General features: G+C 34.8%; 2 protein-coding genes across 2 annotated transcripts in view; both read left to right on the top strand.

The window, feature by feature from the left end:
* Positions 1–1,515: 1,515 nt before the first annotated feature.
* Positions 1,516–7,745, top strand: Smp_197630 (hypothetical protein; the record flags this gene model as incomplete). The annotated part of the gene is made up of 4 exons (XM_018799685.1): positions 1,516–1,768; positions 2,959–3,237; positions 7,291–7,511; positions 7,545–7,745. 4 exons carry the CDS (start codon positions 1,516–1,518, stop codon positions 7,743–7,745), a joined length of 954 nt encoding a protein of 317 aa, XP_018651450.1.
* Positions 7,746–9,694: 1,949 nt separating this feature from the next.
* Smp_023290 (putative glutamate receptor, AMPA) overlaps positions 9,695–19,295 on the top strand; it is a gene marked incomplete at both ends in the record, with an annotated part of 18,844 nt that continues 9,243 nt past the window's right edge. The window contains 4 exons of the mRNA XM_018799684.1: positions 9,695–9,745; positions 10,201–10,437; positions 13,159–13,326; positions 15,670–15,876. Of these exons, the coding sequence (XP_018651449.1) occupies positions 9,695–9,745; positions 10,201–10,437; positions 13,159–13,326; positions 15,670–15,876 (663 nt within the window). The remainder of the gene's footprint in view (positions 9,746–10,200; positions 10,438–13,158; positions 13,327–15,669; positions 15,877–19,295) is intronic.

Raw genomic sequence — 19,295 nt, 5'->3', positions numbered from 1 at the left:
GAGGAGTCCCATAATAGGACGAAACGGCCGTCCAGTGTTTCCAGGTTTTCCATGGTGGTCTAGCTTCAATTGACTCACGCCTTCATCTATAATATGTAATTGACAGATTTATCTCTCATCAAACTACATTGAACACATCTACACACATGCGTATTAGAACAACACATGTAAGTGAACAATATTGTTTTCAATTAGATCGACATCAGGCACCGCATATAATAGGTAAAAGTACAAGTTGATAGTGGGAAGACAGGTGTACTGCTAGTAGTAAGAATATTAAATTACGATAATAAAAGTCTTATCAATCGTTAAACATTGGAAATAGGAGGTCAAATGTGGGTAAATAGACTTAGGATAGTAATCACAAAACATTAAAATAATTACGTAATAAGAAGTATGTAAATAATTAGATGGTGAAGAACACAAACAGAAAGAGGTGGAAAATTACAAACAAATCATAACAAAATAAAATTTAAAAAAGATAATGATCTATTGGTCAAGTGCTCTGGCGCGAGACTGGTAGGTCCTGGGTTCGAATGTGGGGAGGCGGGATCGTGGACGCGCACTGCTGAGGAGTCCCACAATAGGATGAAACGGCCGTAAAGCAGTGCTTCCAGGTTTTTGACGGTGGTCTAGCTTCAATTGACCTATGATTTCAAGTTTATATAATAATGTCATTTGTTATGTCCGGCTATGAAAGGGATAGGAGGGTTACAAATTTCGGCGAGACCAAACTATACTGACGACCTTTGAACGAATCTTAAATCACCTTGATAAATATTAGCCAATCAGAAGACAGTCATTATACAGTAAAAATATACTATACAAAACTCAAAAATTAAAGCGGATACTGTTCTTTTACATGACTCAAAAACTTATCAAGGTTAGATATAGGTTCAGAAGTTCTAAAATCATAGTGCATCCGGTACAGAAACTCATCCATATGGCTCCATAGTAGTTGACCTCTGAAACCATGATAAGGTCTCAAAAATTCTTTTAGCCTCGACCATATAGCTTCAATGTTGTTGGTATATTGGTATGGTTTACGGTTTAGGGTTAAGGGTGAGACTATAATTTATGGACGACCTTTGAGCGACGCTAGAGTGACCCTGAGAGTGTCAACATAATAACTAAGACCAAATGAGAGTTATAAACCTGTGTAAAGAATTCAAATTATGATTTACAGTTCATGGTTAAGGCTAGGAATTATACTTAGGGTTTTCATCACGAACTGACATAAGCTATAATGCCAAAACTCTATTTATCCAAATGGATAATTGAATTTCGCGCCAAAATCTTATAATCACTTCTCTTGTAGACGCTGAATTATCACGTCTTCCCTAAAATCCGCTGTAAACCGATCGTACGTAAGCATCAGGTACCGAACTTAGCGTCGTGAACTTGAAAACCCGCGAAAGCTTCTGATTGGCTCGTCCATATAGTTTAGTCTCGCCCAAATTTCTTCTGTACACATAAATTGGGGTGAAATGTACGAATTCCTATGACTTCTGCTATATGAAGGAGACGGGAACGAACTTCGTAGGGAAATGTGTATGTTTTAAATGTAACCGGTTTTCTTTTTTTACTATTTTATTTCTAGGTATTATCTATGATAGTGAATTGGGTATAACAGGAGAAGCTTTAATCAATCGATTTAATGACTTATATGAAAAAATAGAATATTATGCAGATTTTCCCATACGAAATTATTCGTTGCCAAGCCCGCCAAAATTTAAATTAACTATAAAAGAATTTACTTTCGGTGTAGGTAAGTGTTTAATATTCTTTATTGAATAATTTGATTTTTTTTGTTTTTAATATAAATATTAAAAGAAGAGGGTTTTGTGGAGATTTTAGTAATTTTATATAGTTGAAATCATGATTCAATTGAAGCTAGACCACTATGGAAAACCTGAAAGCACTGGACGATCGTTTCGTCTTATTGTGGGACTCTTCAACAGTGCACATCCACGATCTCATCATCATATATATATATATATATATATATATATATATATATATATAATCAAGGGGTAATAAGTTTCAAAAATCACTTAACTAAGCAGTAACCGTGTTCCAACTATACAACGAATTCAAGATAACGTATTGGTGACTTCCAGTGACGTTATGAGTTGTAAAAATCGAACACGTCGAAATTGAGGTACTAACCTAAAAATGACATCCGTAGGCTACTAGTATTCGATCATAAGTGTATTCGAAGCATTGCTCGTATATCCTGGGACCACCGAGTGAGTAATGCAGTTGTTAGGAAACGGGTACTAGGTAAGGATGGCAAATCGATTGATGAAGTAGTGAAACTTCATCAGTTGAAATGGCTGGGACACGTGTTACGTATGCCCAACCACCGACTGCCCCGACGTGCAATGTTTCATGGTGTATGAGTAGGTTGGAAGAAAGCTAGAGGCGGTCAGACCAAAACGTGACATAAATCCATGAAGTCGCTGACAAGTGGACTGGGCCATGTTGGTAGGTGTAGACTAGCTGGTTGGGATTCGCGAGATGATAGCAATCGATGGTTAGAGAACTTGAATGACATGGCTCAAAATCGTTTGCAATGGCAAAGGTGCATCCACTCTTTGTGTTCTACCAAATTCTAATCTCCTGAATTCTTCATGTCTCTACCTTTTTTCTCTTTCCAAATTTATTTCATTGGATTATACTCCTTCAATAACATCTTCAAACCTTGATCTTTCGGATTACTGATTATACTCTTAATACCTCTACCACTATGGGATTTGAATCGACAACCGCATCTCTGTGTTAATGTGGTATGGTAACTCGAACTGATGTACGTACGTACGAAGTTCTATGTTGTGACTGACTGACTGATACAATAGCTTGATCTTTGAAAGTTTTCTGTTTATTGAACTAAGTATTACTCAAATATATAATAAAGATCTTTCCTAATTTTTTCTTATACCGATTTATTTTAAATAGTGTGTAATTTAGTTCAAAATGATGTACATGTGATTATAAGTTTAACAGCATGTAACATTGCACAGTTAATAGAAGCACAAACTATACCATATGGAATACCATATATTGCTATACCTAGACCAACATGTTCCAAAGAAATAATTAATTTATCAAACATTAGAACGACAACAATGACGCTATGGATTCAACCAACATCTGAACAGACTGGTAGAGCAATATATGAAATGAGTGAATTGGAACGTGTTTCACAAGCTCTATTACTAGTCGACAAAACGAACTGTAAGTGATAGTAGAAAGTAAAGTTGTTAAATTTCATAAAACTGATAATATACTCTCTGACAGACATTCATTTATAGTATATCTATGTGTTATGAAGGTAAATTATCCTGTTTTTTTCAGAGTTGAAATCATTAGTCAATTGAAGCTAGACCACTATGGAAAACCTGGAAGCACTGGACGGCCGTTTCGTCCTATTATGGGTAGGTCCTGGGTTCGAATCTCGCGAGTCGGGATCGTGGATGAGCACTGATGAGGAGTCCCATGATAGGACTAAACGGCCGTCCAGTGCTTCCAGGTTTTCATGGTGGTCTACCTTCAATTGACTCATGATTTCAACTTTGAAAAATACTGAAATTTACACAGAACCCCTTCTGATTATCTTGTTTTGCACTTTTGATGTAGGAGTGAGCATGTTTAAACATGATAGCAAGATAATAAAGGGAAGTACTTACTGTTTTTTTGTGATTGTTTCCCTTTACGAATTTGAGTAAAGGCAGAAAAACAATTGAGGCAGGATAATATGAATTCATCATATTTCGTGGTTTCTTATCCACTGATTACAACCATATTTGTATTTAAGTAATATAATACAATGTGAGGTGATCGGCATTGATGACAGAAAGAATTTAAATAACGAACAATAACAATAATGACCATTTAGAAATGGAGTTCAGAAAACATAGGAGTGGCGGGTGAGGCAATAACTAAGTAATGTCTGGAAACATAAGATAGAATGTGTGATAAATATAGAGGATGTGAAGAGTTTTCATAAGACTACAACCACATGAAAATAGATATAGAAGATTTAGAAAAATGAGGTGGTAATTTCATTGGAATCCTGAACCTATCCAAGTTAGACTAACAATAAAAAATCTGGAAGCACTAGGCAGCTGTTTCATCCTACTATGGGACTCCTTAGAAGTGCAGATACACAAGCTCACACATGGAAATAGAACCTGAAACTTGCCGTCTCAGTAACTTTGTAATTGTCTAGAATACGTAAGTGAAGAGTTTGCTGAAGTTTAGAGAATTTAGCGGGTAAACGAACTGATAGATGAAGGGATGATTTTAATTGCTTACTCACCTACGCCTGTTACTCCCAATGGAGCATAGACCGGCGACCAGCATTCTTCAACCCACTCTGTCCTGGGCCTTCCTTTCTAGTTCTGTCCAACTTTTGTTCATTCTTCTCATGTCTGTCTCCATTTCTCGGTGTAATGTGTTCTTTGGTCTTCCTCTTTTCCTTTGGAATTCAGGATTCCATGTGAGTGCTTGCCTTGTGACGCAGTTGGGTGATTTCCTCAATATGTGTCCTATCCAAAGTTTGCATAACGAAATGAACACTAACAAACTGATGATGATAATAGTAATAATACTAAGTACAGGTGATATTATTCAAAACTGTGAATTTGCCAAGATGGTTATAAGTTGATAGTTTCAAATATATTGAGCAATGGGTAGAAAGTTATTAATAAACATAGTTTTTGTTTTATCCCAATGAGTAGAAAAATTGCATTTCTGACATTTTGTGACTTAATGTAAGCTACTTCTTCAGTTATTTATTTACTCTGAAGAAGCTACCTACATTAAGTCACGAAACACCAGAAATGCAATTTCTATACCCATTGGAATATAACAAGAAGTTTATTTATGATAATAATTTGATCACTGTCTTTTTCTGGACACATAAATCAGGTTTCAGTTTTTTAATTGTTACTACTTCGGTGAACCGGTGATACGCTGAGTTCTTTGTTTGCTGACAATTTCGAAAGATCGAGGAATTTTAATGATATGACCATTATTAACTAAATGCCAAGTTATTGCATCATTTAGAGGCGTTCAGCTTCTTAGTTTCGAGTTATTTGGAACGTGCTTGGAGGTGAGAAGGTGTACTCTTCTCTCTGTTCTTTCAATATATGTGTTTGGGACGTCTGTTTTATTTTCCGCTGTATCGTAATTAACAAGTCTGTTAGTTTCAGTATACTTCTCAGTGGGTACGCGCTCACAAGTATATAGGTCTTAATGAAGCCAAAATCTTCTTCCTGGCTTTTTGTTGAGCTGAGCTTACGAATGCAGTTTAAAGAGTTCGTACAATCCCTTGATTGAAACTTGTTGTACAGAAGCTGTTATAGTTTTAATAAACTCCACTGCATGTGTTTTTACGAAAGATTTGTCTATGTGGCTTGCCGTCTGAATTTCGTTTGATTCCACTATCTAAGAAATGGAATCTCTCTTCAACGTCATGTTGCATACTAAAGTTTATATCGTTGTATATTTTGATAAACAGACTGAGTAGGTACGTAGAATACTTGCGATTGTTGCAGACAAGAAATATATCACTAACACATCTACAATAGAATGTAGTCCCATCGACTGAGTGATTAAGCGTCATTTGTTCCAGATTTTCCATAAATATATCAATCATAATTGAGCTCAAGGGACTACCCATGCGAACCCATCAATTTGGTGATGCAGCACATTGTTGAACTGAAACTGTATGCATTTAGAACATGTGAACAGAAGCTATCTGAGTTTGTCGAATGTTAAAAGAAAGAGGTCGGGATACCGACACATTTTCAGCCGTTTCCTTCAAAGAGATTTATGTGGAGAGTCATGAAACATCAAAAGATACCAAAAACTTATCAGGAACATTTAAGCTAATAAGCTTCTGTACATATTCGAAATAATGCTTTAGATTGTAGGGAGTTACTTTCTTACAGATCGGTTCCAAAAATTTAGTCAACGAGTGGGGGAGTTAATGGAAAGATGATTTGTTCATAGATAATGTTGGTCTTTTCGAGATTTCAGGTTTGTGTGCTTTTGGTAACTAGTACAAGCATGATAAATGTGATCCATTTGGATTGAGTTGATCTCACAAACCATTGTGTAAGATTATTTACATAAAAATTTCAGCTACTGATCAATCTGCATGTTGTGTCGATAATGACTATAGTATAACAATGCTATTTTCTAATCCTGTAGTGATCCTTGTAAAACAAGAAATTTTTGCTTAATTGTCTATATAAAGAAATACATACTATCATCTAATTTTAACAATAAGCTCTTAAAATATAATCGTATTTATAAAGTTGAACTCAATACTATGATAGTTTAGAAGACGCTTCTCAGATGACCTAGCCCTCTTATTTCATACACACTAACAAATACAGACAAGGACAAGAAATGTAGCAGCAGCCTCTGCATCAATAGGCCTCAACATTCACAAAGGAAAAAGCAAGATCCTCAAATACAACACGGAGAACTTCAACCCAGTCACGATTGATGGAGAAACTCTGGAAGAGGTGGAATCTTTCACGTAGTTGGACAGCAGCATCATTGATGAACAAGGAGGATCTGATGTAGATGTAAAGGCAAGGATTGACAAAGAAAGGACCGCATTTCTACAATTGAAGAATATATGGAACTCCAAACAACTGTCAACTAATTTCAAAGTGAGAATCTTCAATACGAACATCAAGACAGTCAGTCCTACTGTACGCAGCTGAAACGTGAAGAACTACTACATTCATCGTCAAGAAGGTACAAGTATTTATAAACAGTTGCTTACGCAAAATACTCAACATTCACTGGCGGGATACCATCAGCCACAGCGTTTTTGTGGGAGAAGACAAACCAGGTTCCAATGGAAAAGGAAATCAGGAAAAGACGTTGGAAGATGATCGGACGTACATTAAGGAAATCACTAAACTGCATCATCAGGCAATCCCTAATATGGAGTTCTGAAAGGAAGTGGAAAAGTGGAAGGCCAGAGAGCACATTACGTCAGGAAATAGAAGCAGATATGTAAAGGGAGAATGTAATCTGTAAATAAGTGGAAAGGATTGCCCAGGAAGGGGTTGGATGTAGAATACTGTTGGGCAGCCTATGCTTCTTCACGAGGGGTGAGTTTTATAGTTACCTATATTCAATAGATAGAGGTGTTGGAATTGATGCGTTATCAAAAACCGGTTAAGATCTATTTTGTAACTATACTTTTTATTCCTAAATGATAATAACATATATCTACCATTTAAATTATATATATTTATCTAGTGGAGACAGATACAGCTCTCGATTTTGTTTTACAAGCAGAAATGAATGATGAAAAGTTTGTTCCATATATTTCAACTCAAATGTTTTCATTAACTAATCAAACAAATCCTATGTATCCTACATTAAATACTTATGATACAATTGATGTTTTATTAAGACGATTTGAAGATATGAGATCCAATTCATCATCATTTCTATTAAGTCATATATTTCATATTCAAGTTAGACCACTTGATTTAAATCAATTGTATAAGGTAAGTGATATCATTTTGATGGAGTTTTGTTCTTTGAGCTGGATGATTTGGTCATGGATCTTTCATCATCCTTCTGAACGACATCATCGGAACAAACTTCGAGTACTAGTGAAGTGTTTGAATTTCTCCACATGTGATTCACAGCTTGTCCTGAGCACGTCGATGACAGATTTAAGGTCAACAAGAACCAATCAACATTGAGGTGCTCAGGACAAACTGTGAATCACATGTGGAGAAATTCAAACACTTCACTTCTACACGATGTTTGTGCTGATGATGTCATTCGGAAGGATGATGAAAACTCCACGACCAAACCATCCAGCTCAGAGAACAAAACTCCATCAAAATCATCTATCTGAGCTACAAATCTTCTCCACCATCTCAAGTGATACGATTATATAGAATTTATTTAAGATTACTTGAATATCAGAAGGGGTTTTGTGGAGATTTAGTATTTTTTATAGTTGAAAGTGTGAGTCAATTGAAGCTAGGTCCTGGGTTCAAATCTCGCGAGTGCGGGTTCGTGGATGCGCATTGCTGAGGAGTCCCATAATAGGACGAAACGGCCGTCCAGTGTTTCCAGGTTTTCCATGGAGGTCTAGCTTCAATTAACTCACGCTTTCAATTACTTGAATAGTCTTAAACAGTAAATCTTATAGTAATTTCATTAGTTAATATCATGAGTTAATTGAAGCTAGACCACAATGGAAAACATGGAAGAACTGGACGGTTGTTTCGTCCTATTGTGGGACTCTTCAGTAAATCTTATATTTATATCATATACTTGTCAGTTGAAGAAGTTCATTGAAAAACTTGGCTACAATTATGAATTCATATTAATAGTTCTAAGATAGTCAGTCAACATTTTAATTTAAAAGTTAAGTCGAAAGAATTTTGACTTTAATTCAATTACTATGGTGTTCTTTTTGTGTGTTTTTTTTTTGTTATCAAATTTGGGAAGAAGGGTATTTTTAGACTTTAGTTCATAGTGGTTGCTAAATATATGTATTAAAGGAACTTAGTGAGTCTTGCCGTATCATGTTAGATGTTATAACATCTAGTTAATAACTTGCTTCACGCATTTAATTTGCATAGTCCTAATCAAAGTGAAAAAGATTAATTGGTTAATGCTTATTGAAATGTTAGTTATTACCTATCACTAACTTTTAAAAGATATTAGGGGAATTTCTATGTGGGGTCGAAGGTGAACATGTAAATAGGGCTCTTACATTCTAGGACAGAATCTTCAAGAATTTCATAATTTTGATTTAGAATTAAATTCAATACATTCACTTGATACTGTTTGTTTGAATCTTCCTATTGATGTTAAGGCCTGCAATTGATCCGTCTCTTATTGGTATATGTGCGTACTGTGAGTGTTGCCTCGATATAGCCTTGATTCATGAGCATTATAAACAAACATGGAGTTGATAAAGTGATGGCGTTTGAAGCGAACGGTACTGGGTTCGAGTCCCAGAGTGAACATCAACTCTGAAATGCAGATACTTCAGCTGACAACTCCAAAATCGGATGAAACGCACATCCTAGATTCAACTGCTAGCCACTATCCATCTTTCCTTATAAATTTAAAACACTTTTTAAAATACAATTATGTATCAAATTGTTTTCACCTCTTGGAATCTAATTATATCCTTCATAAATATCAGGATGGTAACCTGTTAGAAAGGAATTAAATGCATTACACTTACTCTGTTAGGGTTCGGGGTGAATAAACTATCTGCAGAGTCGTCTAGTGTTATTTGTTCGAATCTTCCCATCGATGTGTTAGGACTGCAACTGGTCAGTCTCCAGCTCCGAGTCCCTAATAGGACGAAACGCGCGTCCTGGACTCCAATGCTAGCCACTATCCATCTTTACATATCTACAGAGTCAATGAAAATCAGAGGACGGAACAACTGTTTCACTTATTTGAATTTAGTTTTTGATGAAATACAACCTCATACTAGATAAAAATCATCAGAATTAGCCATGAACGTACTCGAACGAAGTAAATTCATAAAATTCATTCAATTTTACCGAAATATGAATCATCATTGTTAGTTACTGGATGTATACAGTTAAAAGATTCTATTTATAACTGAAGACCAATTAAATACGTTAAGACTTCTTATCATCGTGAAATCTCTAAAATGGACATAGATCAATGCGGAGTTAATGATACTGGTATCGAATCAATTCAAGTAACCCCCCCTTTCGGTATTTATCTCTAACAAACATTAGTGTCTAGTTTAAATCACTATTACACTGTAATTCGGATTTCATAATATGATAACTAAGTTCGATTTTGGCAGTATGTAGTGTATGCTACTTATGTCGACAAAAATAAGTAGTATGTAACTTCAAACAGAAGTGGAATGCTTGACAACAGAAGGTTGAGAAGATCGAACTGAAGAGAATGAAAACAGATAGTGATTGTTATGGCAATGAAGGAATGATGAAGTATGAGATAATTGATCGAAGATTTGCAAATGAAGTATTGAACGTATCCTCCCCCCCCCCCTCTGATTGTTCGTTCACTACAGATAAACTGAACCACTCACAAGACAACTAAATTCACATATATACTACTTTATTACTTTGAATTGATACAATTCAAAAACCATTATACCATAGTATCCTTTACTTACTTTCATAGATATATCAAAATAGATATGTTTTTCGTAATTTCTATTGGATATTACCAACTATATTAACCATTACACCAAATGAATTAATACGTGTAGCTACAACTAATCAATTTGAACAAGTGGCAACAGGATTTTTTAGACAATTTCCAATTTTAAATGAAGAAGATTGTTTAAATTTAAATATTGGAGAAAATATGAGATTATTAATGAGTGAAATATTTCAATGTAATACAAATAATATAACTGTAAGTTGAAAAATATTTACGTTTTTCTTTTTTCTTTTTCTTTTTTCTTGTTCTTACTTACGCCTGTTACCCATCGTTGAGGGGCATAGGCCGCCCACCAACATTCTATATCCAACCCTGTCCTGAACAATCCTTCCCACTTCTTTACAGTTAACACTCATCCTTTTTTATATCTGCTTCTTAATCCCGACGTAATGTGTTCTTTGGCCTTCCACTTTCCCACTTCCTGTCAGGATTCCATGTTAAGGTTTGCCTCATGATTCAGTTTGAGGATTTCCGTAATGTATGTCCTATCCACTTACAACGTCTTTTCCTAATTTTCTCTTCATTTGGAAGCTAGTTTGTCCTCTCCCATAAAACTCTGTTGCTGATGGAATCCGGTCATTGTATGTATTTTGTGTAGAGAACTATTTATAAATACTTGTACCTTATTGATGATGGTTGTAGTCTTTCTCCATATTTAAGCGCCCTACAGTATGACTGTGTTGACGTTTGTATTGAATATTCTCACTGTGAAGTTAGTTGACAGTTGTTTTCTGAAGTTACATTTTAGAACAATATTCAGAAGGATCAAAATTACACAACTAGTTGAATTTCATTTGAATTGGGTACTCAATATCTAATTCAATTCTAGATATAAGCATTAATTATGTAATTGTCTGGTTTAGAGAATAAGGAAGCCATTACACAATACAGTGATCCGATATTTCGAATATCAAATGAAGTTGTGTTATTAACACGTGGGTTAGAAAATAATAGAAGAATGAAAATAATTTACGGATCTTAATTATCAGTGATAATTGTCCACTTCACAAGTATGCAGAAAAATGAAAAACGTAGAGGTCATTACAACAATGGAATAATAATCATGAGAAATAGTCAGGTAATAACGATGACTGATTACACCTTGAAAATGCACAAGAATATAATCATAAACTGAGAGAAGATGAAGACATAATGGAGAAGGGGATTAGGACGATGAAAGGATGAGAAGTTTGATGTATTGTGTTTGTACATTGAGTTTGGACTTCAATGGATGCATTGTCAACACATCATTGATGTTGTTTTTGGTGTGGCCTCACTTTAATCTAGTTTTTCGTTTTTTAGCTGTGTAGATTATTTTGAGGGATGATTGTTTTGGAGTAACGTGTTTGGAGTTGATCAGGATTTCCATTATTGATTTTGTTTTGATGTTTGAAATATCCAACCACTGTATTGTGTAATCTCTTCCATACTCCTCTCGACTCATATTTACCAATTTATCAATCAACGATAAATATAAATGTATAGTTGAAATAAATGATTTCCTCGAAATGAACATTTTCTTCTCTAAATTCTCATCATTTTCATTCTATGACAATTATGTTATTGTCTTTTCTTATCATGTGTACAACATTTGCTAGAATTCCTATTTATTTCAATGAGCATTCCATGTAGCTCAACTATGATGACAATCATATATGTGTGTGTTTTGAATGGATATTAATTTTTATTGACTTTCAACAAAATAGACTAAAGATTCACATGAGATTTTGATGCTGAGCTATTTGCTGGTTGTGTATTTTTGATCACTTAGAATTTTGCTTATATGTTACTTCAGATACATGTTTCAAAGTGCCTAGGATTCAAAAAAAAATTAATCTCATTATTTGATTTATTAAAGGGACAGATTGACAAGCTATAAATATAAGTAGATTTGTTTATATATATTCTGTAAGTCATAAGATCTTCAGGTATTATTGTTTGACAATTATCATTAGGTCCTGGGTTCGAATCTCGTGAGGCGGGATCGTGGATGCGCACCGCTGAGGAGTCACACAGTAGGACGAAACGACCTTCCAATGCTTCCAGGTTTTCCATGGTTGTCTAGCTTCAATTGACTCATGATCTTAACTACATAAAATTACTAAAACCTTCACAAAACCCATTATTGGTAATTATCAATATCATTTGAACGATAATTAGCATTAATATACCTGAAGTGTTACATATAGCTAGAATCATCCTGCTACAATTCCACTGAATGGAATCAATCTACGTTCAATTTCATATGGGCGGTCTATACACCTAAATTAAACTATTGTGATCAAATGTGAATGATTTATCTGGTATGGTTGGTATTCGAAACTAGGAAAGTTGACAAGACTATTATTTATTTACGAACCAATCAGATTCAGGACAACAGATCTTGGATTTTGGCGCGAAATTTATTCATCCATTTGACTAAGTAGCGTTTTGGCATTTTAACTGACGTCAGTTCGCATTTAAAAAGTTCGCTAAACCCTGACCATCAACTGTAAATCATAATTTGAATTCCTCACATTGGTTTGTAACTGTCATTTAGCCCTAATAATTAGGCGGACATTCTCCAGGTCTCTTTAACATCACTCAAAGGTCGTCCACAAATTTTAGTCTCACTAGAAAGTTATATCATTTCATTAACAACTCGTAAGCCAAATTCATATACATCTTGACTGATACTTGCACTAAATGATGGAATACTGAATCACAATACTCATAATCGTATCTAATAGATGTTAGTTATTATTCACACTTGTACAAACAATTATTGCTATAGATTCCACATAAACACATTTTGATATCGTATGAGTAGAACAAATCTATCAATTAACCTTAATTGTTTTGTATTTTTGACTATCAAGCTTAGTAAGAGAATGTTTCTATCAGTGAATATCAAAGCTTTCTTTTTGTACATTTCAGGAACGTGAATTGGAAGCTGTTTACATGATTTTATTATCGAGTCAAGCTACAATTTTAATGAAAAGTCTTACAATAGACTTTATGGATATTCCATCTATTCCAGATTGTGATGCTCCTTCAATTCAGCCTAGACCATATGGTCAATTGTTTTATCGCATTCTTATTAGTGTAAATAAGTATCTATTGTTTATTTTTGTTTGATACATTTTATATCATTAATGTGATTAGTCACAAGATAACGTTTAAAGTTTATTGTTTCAATGTAAACTACTCATTGGCAAGTAGTATGATTTTGTTATAACTTGTGTGTGCGTGCCCTGTTTATATATGAACATGCTGATGCCCGCCAATCAGAGAGGAGTGAATTTGTCGATCAGAGCAATGATACACAAAAACCGTATGAGCAGTTTTGAGTATTTATCAGTCATGCTTTCTGCCTAACACAGCCAGTTAAATCCACAACACCAATAACAGCCTCTGTAATACGAATTATTATTCTCAAACATACTGGGTTTGTATATTAAGCCGTCAGACCGAATCGTACCATAAAATAGAAATAATATCTCTACAAGATTTAGCCAAATGTGGCTGTGAATAGGGGGAACAGTAATTAATGCACTAGGGATAACTCAAGAATGGCAAATGGTACAGTAATAGTCTATAAGTCAAAAGAAAGCTCATAATACGAGAGACATGAATATGACTAGTTTCGTTACTAAGCGATTATACAATAAGAAATATGCATATAACATTGGTCCATAAAAAGTCCTCAAAGTTACCATTCATAAATCTCGGGATATAACAGATTTTCAATTATTATGAAAGAAAGTGAGATTTAGGTGGTGAATATTTAAAAGTCGTTAAACGATATACAGAATCGTAGTTACTATGCAGTATCATCTTTATGTATCCATCTTGAGTAAATATTCTTACTGAAGGATTTCACTCTGGTTTACATATCAGGAGAGAGAGAAAGAGGAAAACCGAAATAAAGTTCAATCCTTAAAAAAAATTATATATTTGTAATATCCCAATGAGTAGAAAAATTAGATTTTCTGACGTTTCGTGATTCAGCGTAAGCCTTTTCTTCAGAGGATAAATAACCAAATTAACATTAATCCAAGTTTAAATAGTACAACAGAACAACACGAATATTAGATGCGATCAATCAAAAAACATGCCTGTCACTTATGAATCACGTTGACCAAAATGACATGACATCGATTTATTCAGACCTGTTTTTATTTGATTGATCGCACCTAATATTCTTGCTTCGTTCCTTTGTACTATTTAAACTTGGATTAATTTTGATTTGGTTATTTATTCTCTGAAGAAGCGGCTTATACTGAGTTACGAAACATCAGAAAATCTAACTTTACCACTCATTGGGATATTCAAATGTATCAAATCAAAACTTGGTAATGATACCTACAAAGTTCAAGTTTGTTTATTTATGTACCCATGTAAATCTCAAACATATTCGAATTACGTATTTTAAAAACGCAAGACAATAACTATAAGATGGTAATTTGTTGTTGTCTCAAGATTATAGATAATTCTTGTGAATAAATATGAGCTAGAATGAAACTATTTATTTTCTAATATTTCCAACAAATGAAGATGAATATCTATAAGCACTTGTTCTTTTCTTTGAATAATGTCCAAGAAGCTATTTGTTCACTGACTGATGACAGTTGAAGTACATTTAGATTAAAATGTTAAAAACAAAGAGAAACGGATTTCTTATATGTTTCATACCAATTACAATCTACTAATAATGGTAAATAGTAAGTCATACAATGGTTTTAACTCAATGTTTCATAAGTGTTACATTCTTATTGGAATAGTCCTTTTAAATGACATTTCGACATTTTACAAATATGAATTTTAATATTTAAAAATGACCAATAGTAGACAATATTAACATACACAAAGGAAAAAGCAAGATCGTCAAATACAACACGAAGGACAACAACCCAATCACGATTGATGGAGAAACTCTGGAAGAGGTAGAATCATTCACGCACCTGGACAGCATCATCATTGATGAACAAGGAGGATCTGATGTAGATGTAAAGGCGAAGATTGACAAAGCAAGGACCGCATTCCTACAATTGAAGAACATATAAAACTCGAAACAACTGTCAACTAATTTCAAAGTGAGAATCTTCAATACGAACGTCAAGCAGTTCCACTGTACGGGGCTGAAATATTGAGAACTATTACATCTATCGTCCAGAAGGTACAAGTCGGGAAATAGAAGCAGATCTGAAAAGGATGAATGTTAACTGTAAAGAAGTGGAGCGTAATGTCCAGGACAAGGTTGGATACAGAATGCTGATGTTCGGCCTATGCTCCTCGACGAGGAGCAACCGGCGTAAGTAAGTAAGTAATATTAGACAATAAAACTTATGAATAAACCAATAAGCATTCATATTACTTTCAATATATTGAAAATCACGTTATCATTTCTTTCTATTTCATTTTCCTATTCAATATTACTCAATTTAGCTAGCTGAATTACCTAAATGGAGTAATTTATTATTTTATTCATTAGAAACCGATGTACAAGGGAAAAGTAAATTTTTATTCACTGGAAATTTTTCACAAAATGGTGATATTACATTAACTGAATATGGTAAATTTGTTGCAAAACAAGGTTTATTAAGTGGTTTATTTCCAAATACATTTCGTACATTTCAAAATAAAACTATTAATGTATCAACATCATTTGTAAGTTTAATTAGAAATTTATAACTTATATCTAATTTTGTTGTTACTATATAAACTTGGATTAATTTTGATTTGGTTATTTATTTACACTGAAGAAGTGACTTACATTGAGTGACGAAACGTTAGAAAATCTTATTTTTCTACTCATTGGAATATTACAAATATATTAATTTATTTTAAATCATGAACTTTATTTTGGTTTCACTCTCTCTCTCTCTCTCTTTCTCTCTCTCTCTCTCGTTATATATAAACCAGAGTGAAATCCTTTAGTAAGAATATTTACTTAAGATGGATATATAAAAACGATACTGCATAGTAACTATGAATCTGTATATTGTTTAACGACTTTCAAATATTCATCACAGTCGTTTCGTCATATTATGGGACTCCTCAACAGTGCGCATCCACGATCCCGCCTCGTGAGATTCGAACCAAGGACCTATCGGTCTCGCGCCAGAGCACTTAACAGATAGACCACTGAGCCGGCTTGAATCCAACGGTGTTTTAATGTCTAACTTCAACTGATCCACGAAATTGTGCAACCATTTCACCAATGTCTTCAGTGAGTTGATATCTCCCAACAGACCTGGTTGAACTGCACTGGTCACTGTTTCTCACTAGAGCTCCAGGAAATAGCCAGTCATGTAGCCAGTCATTAGTGAACATATGATAAGGGGGTTGTTTGTGGAAATTTTAGTAATTTTTTATATATAGTTGAAATCATGAATCAATTGAAGTTAGGCCATCATGGAAAACCTGGAAGCACTGGACAGTTGTTTCGTCTTATTGTGGGACTCCTCAGCAGTGAGTATCCACTCATGTTTTCAACTATATGATCAATTGTTTGTTTGTTTTGCATCTTACAAATAGTATCTAATCACTTCTTTGTAGATTATAATAGTTTTTCAATATCCAATATAAGTTGTCATGATTTGCAATTATTAGGAAATGTCGGTCTTACAATTAACTAAATAAACTGGTGAGATTTTAATTTATGGACGAACCAATCAGATTTAGGATATCAAGTCTTGGATTTTAGAGCGAAATTCAGTTAAATACTATTTCGGCATTATAGTTGATGTCGCTTCATTATAAAAACATTAAATCTGATTTCTTACCTTAACCATCAACTTACTTACTTACGCCTGTTACTCTCAATCGAGCAGAGGCCGCCGACTAGCATTCTCCAACTCACTCTGTCATAGGCCTTCCTTTCTAGCTCTATCCAATTTTTGTCCATTCTTCTCATGTCTGTCTCCATTTCTCGGCGTAATGTGTTCTTTGGTCTTCCTCTTCTCCTTCGGCCTTCAGGATTCCATGTTAGGGATGGCCTTGTGACGCAGTTGAGTGATTTTCTCAATATGTGTCCTATCCGCCTATAGCTTATCCGAATGCTACTGCCGCTCCCAAGCCCGGATAAATGAGGAGGGTTAGGCATGGGGTTAACAACCCCATCCCGTAGAAAAGCAACTCGCTCAAAAAAGCTGCAACCAGAAAAAAAATTATTCAAACCATCAACCATTAATCGTAATTCTAATTCCTCCTACTGGTTTATAACCCTCATTTAGTCCTAGTTAGTAAATGAATATTTTCAAGGTCATCTTAGTGTTGCTCATGGGTCGTTCATAGATTATAGTCTCATCAAATAACTTGAATACATATTATATTGTAAAATTCAGATTTTGATTTACTATGTACAAGAAGGCCAGACATTACATCAGTCTTCTTATTGTTTATTAACATTCTTCTACTATTTCATATTCTTGTAATTGTTCATAATGGAAAACTTGTGATAGAATAGTAAATTAGATGTGATAAATGATTTCGGTTTCAGTAAACAAAGTAACTTCACATAGAATTCCTCATGTAAATTATCTAAGTTAGCTAATTTTAGAATAAGAGCAAGTGAATAAGATATCAGACGAAATTAAGATCAACTGAAAAATCCAAGGTAAGAAGGTGATTGGAGGTATTCAACAGGAAACCCTGGACCTAGGTTTCGTGCTAATTGACGCTCGTCAGCAGGGTGTACCTGTAATCTTGAGGGAGCTGATGCTCCCTGACAGATCCAGTCCCGTCTCACCCAGCTTCACAGACAAAAACGTTACCACTGAGCTCTCTGGGCCGCGATTGACCTCCTGTAGGATGAGACGTATTTACAATTGACTTATCACTAGGCGGTGATCAATGTCATGTATGTCACATCCTTCTTAATGCAGATCGAACCCTATCGATTGAATCCGTCAAGGAGCATCAGTTCCCTCAAGATTACAGGTACACTTTGCTGACGAGTGTCAAGTAGCGCGAAACCTAGGTCCACGGTTTCCTGTCGACTACCTCCAATTACCATCTTATCCCAATATAGTGCACGCAATGTCGAGTCACTTAGACTGGTGGCCACATTACAACTTGATCGATAGGATTTAATCTGCACTAAGAAGGACATGACATACATGACATTGATCACTACCCAGTGATCAGCCAATTGTAAAAATCCGGGATTTCATTATTTTATTTATATCAACCGATATATAATAAATTTTGTAAATTAACTTTTATATTTCCATTTATAGGATCCACCATACATTGTACGTGGTGAAATAACTAAAGACAATGAATTACTCAATGCAGAGGGTCTAGCTATAGATATATTAAATGAATTTGCACGTCGACTTGAATTTCGGTTAGTTCGATTGTTGTTTTTTTTGTTTTAGTTAAAATGTATTCGGCAACACGTTAATTAAGATTTTGGGATTGTTTCACTTGAATAAACATTACTTCATTACTTTAATATAAAACTAATCGTTACATACATATTTGGCATATAATTCCCACTTATCAGAAGGGGTTTTGTGGAGAATTTAGTATTTTCATAGTTGAAATCATGAGTCAATTGAAACTACACCACTATGGAAAACCTGGAAGCACTGGACGGCCGTTTCTTCATATTATGGGACTCCTCATCAGTGTGCATCCACGGTCCCGCACTTGCGAGCGAGATTCAAACCCAGGACCTACCAGTCTCGCGCCAGACCACTGAGCCGGCTAGCATCCAACGGTGTTAATATTTAAATTCAACCAATTCCCATTTATACATGCCGCTCACTTTCGTGAATCAGTTGAATTTAGACATTGACACCGTTCGATGCCGGTTCAGTGGTCTAGAGGTTAAACGCTTGCGCGCGAAACTGGTAGGTCATGGGTTCGAATCTCGCGAGTGCGGGATCGTGGATGCGCACTGATGAGGAGTCCAATAATCGGACGAAACGGCCGTCCAGTGTTTCCAGGTTTTCCATGGTAGTCTAGCTTCAATTGACTCACGTTTTCAACTATCAGTCATCTTAACCTATTTAGCACAAACGCATCGAAAAAATTAGTTTAACGGTATTACAAAAACAACTCAC

The sequence above is a fragment of the Schistosoma mansoni genome, chromosome 3 (assembly GCF_000237925.1).
Source record: "Schistosoma mansoni strain Puerto Rico chromosome 3, complete genome".
Taxonomy (NCBI): domain Eukaryota; kingdom Metazoa; phylum Platyhelminthes; class Trematoda; order Strigeidida; family Schistosomatidae; genus Schistosoma; species Schistosoma mansoni.
Note: the sequence above shows the minus strand (reverse complement) of the source record. Positions and strands in the feature narration are given on the sequence as shown.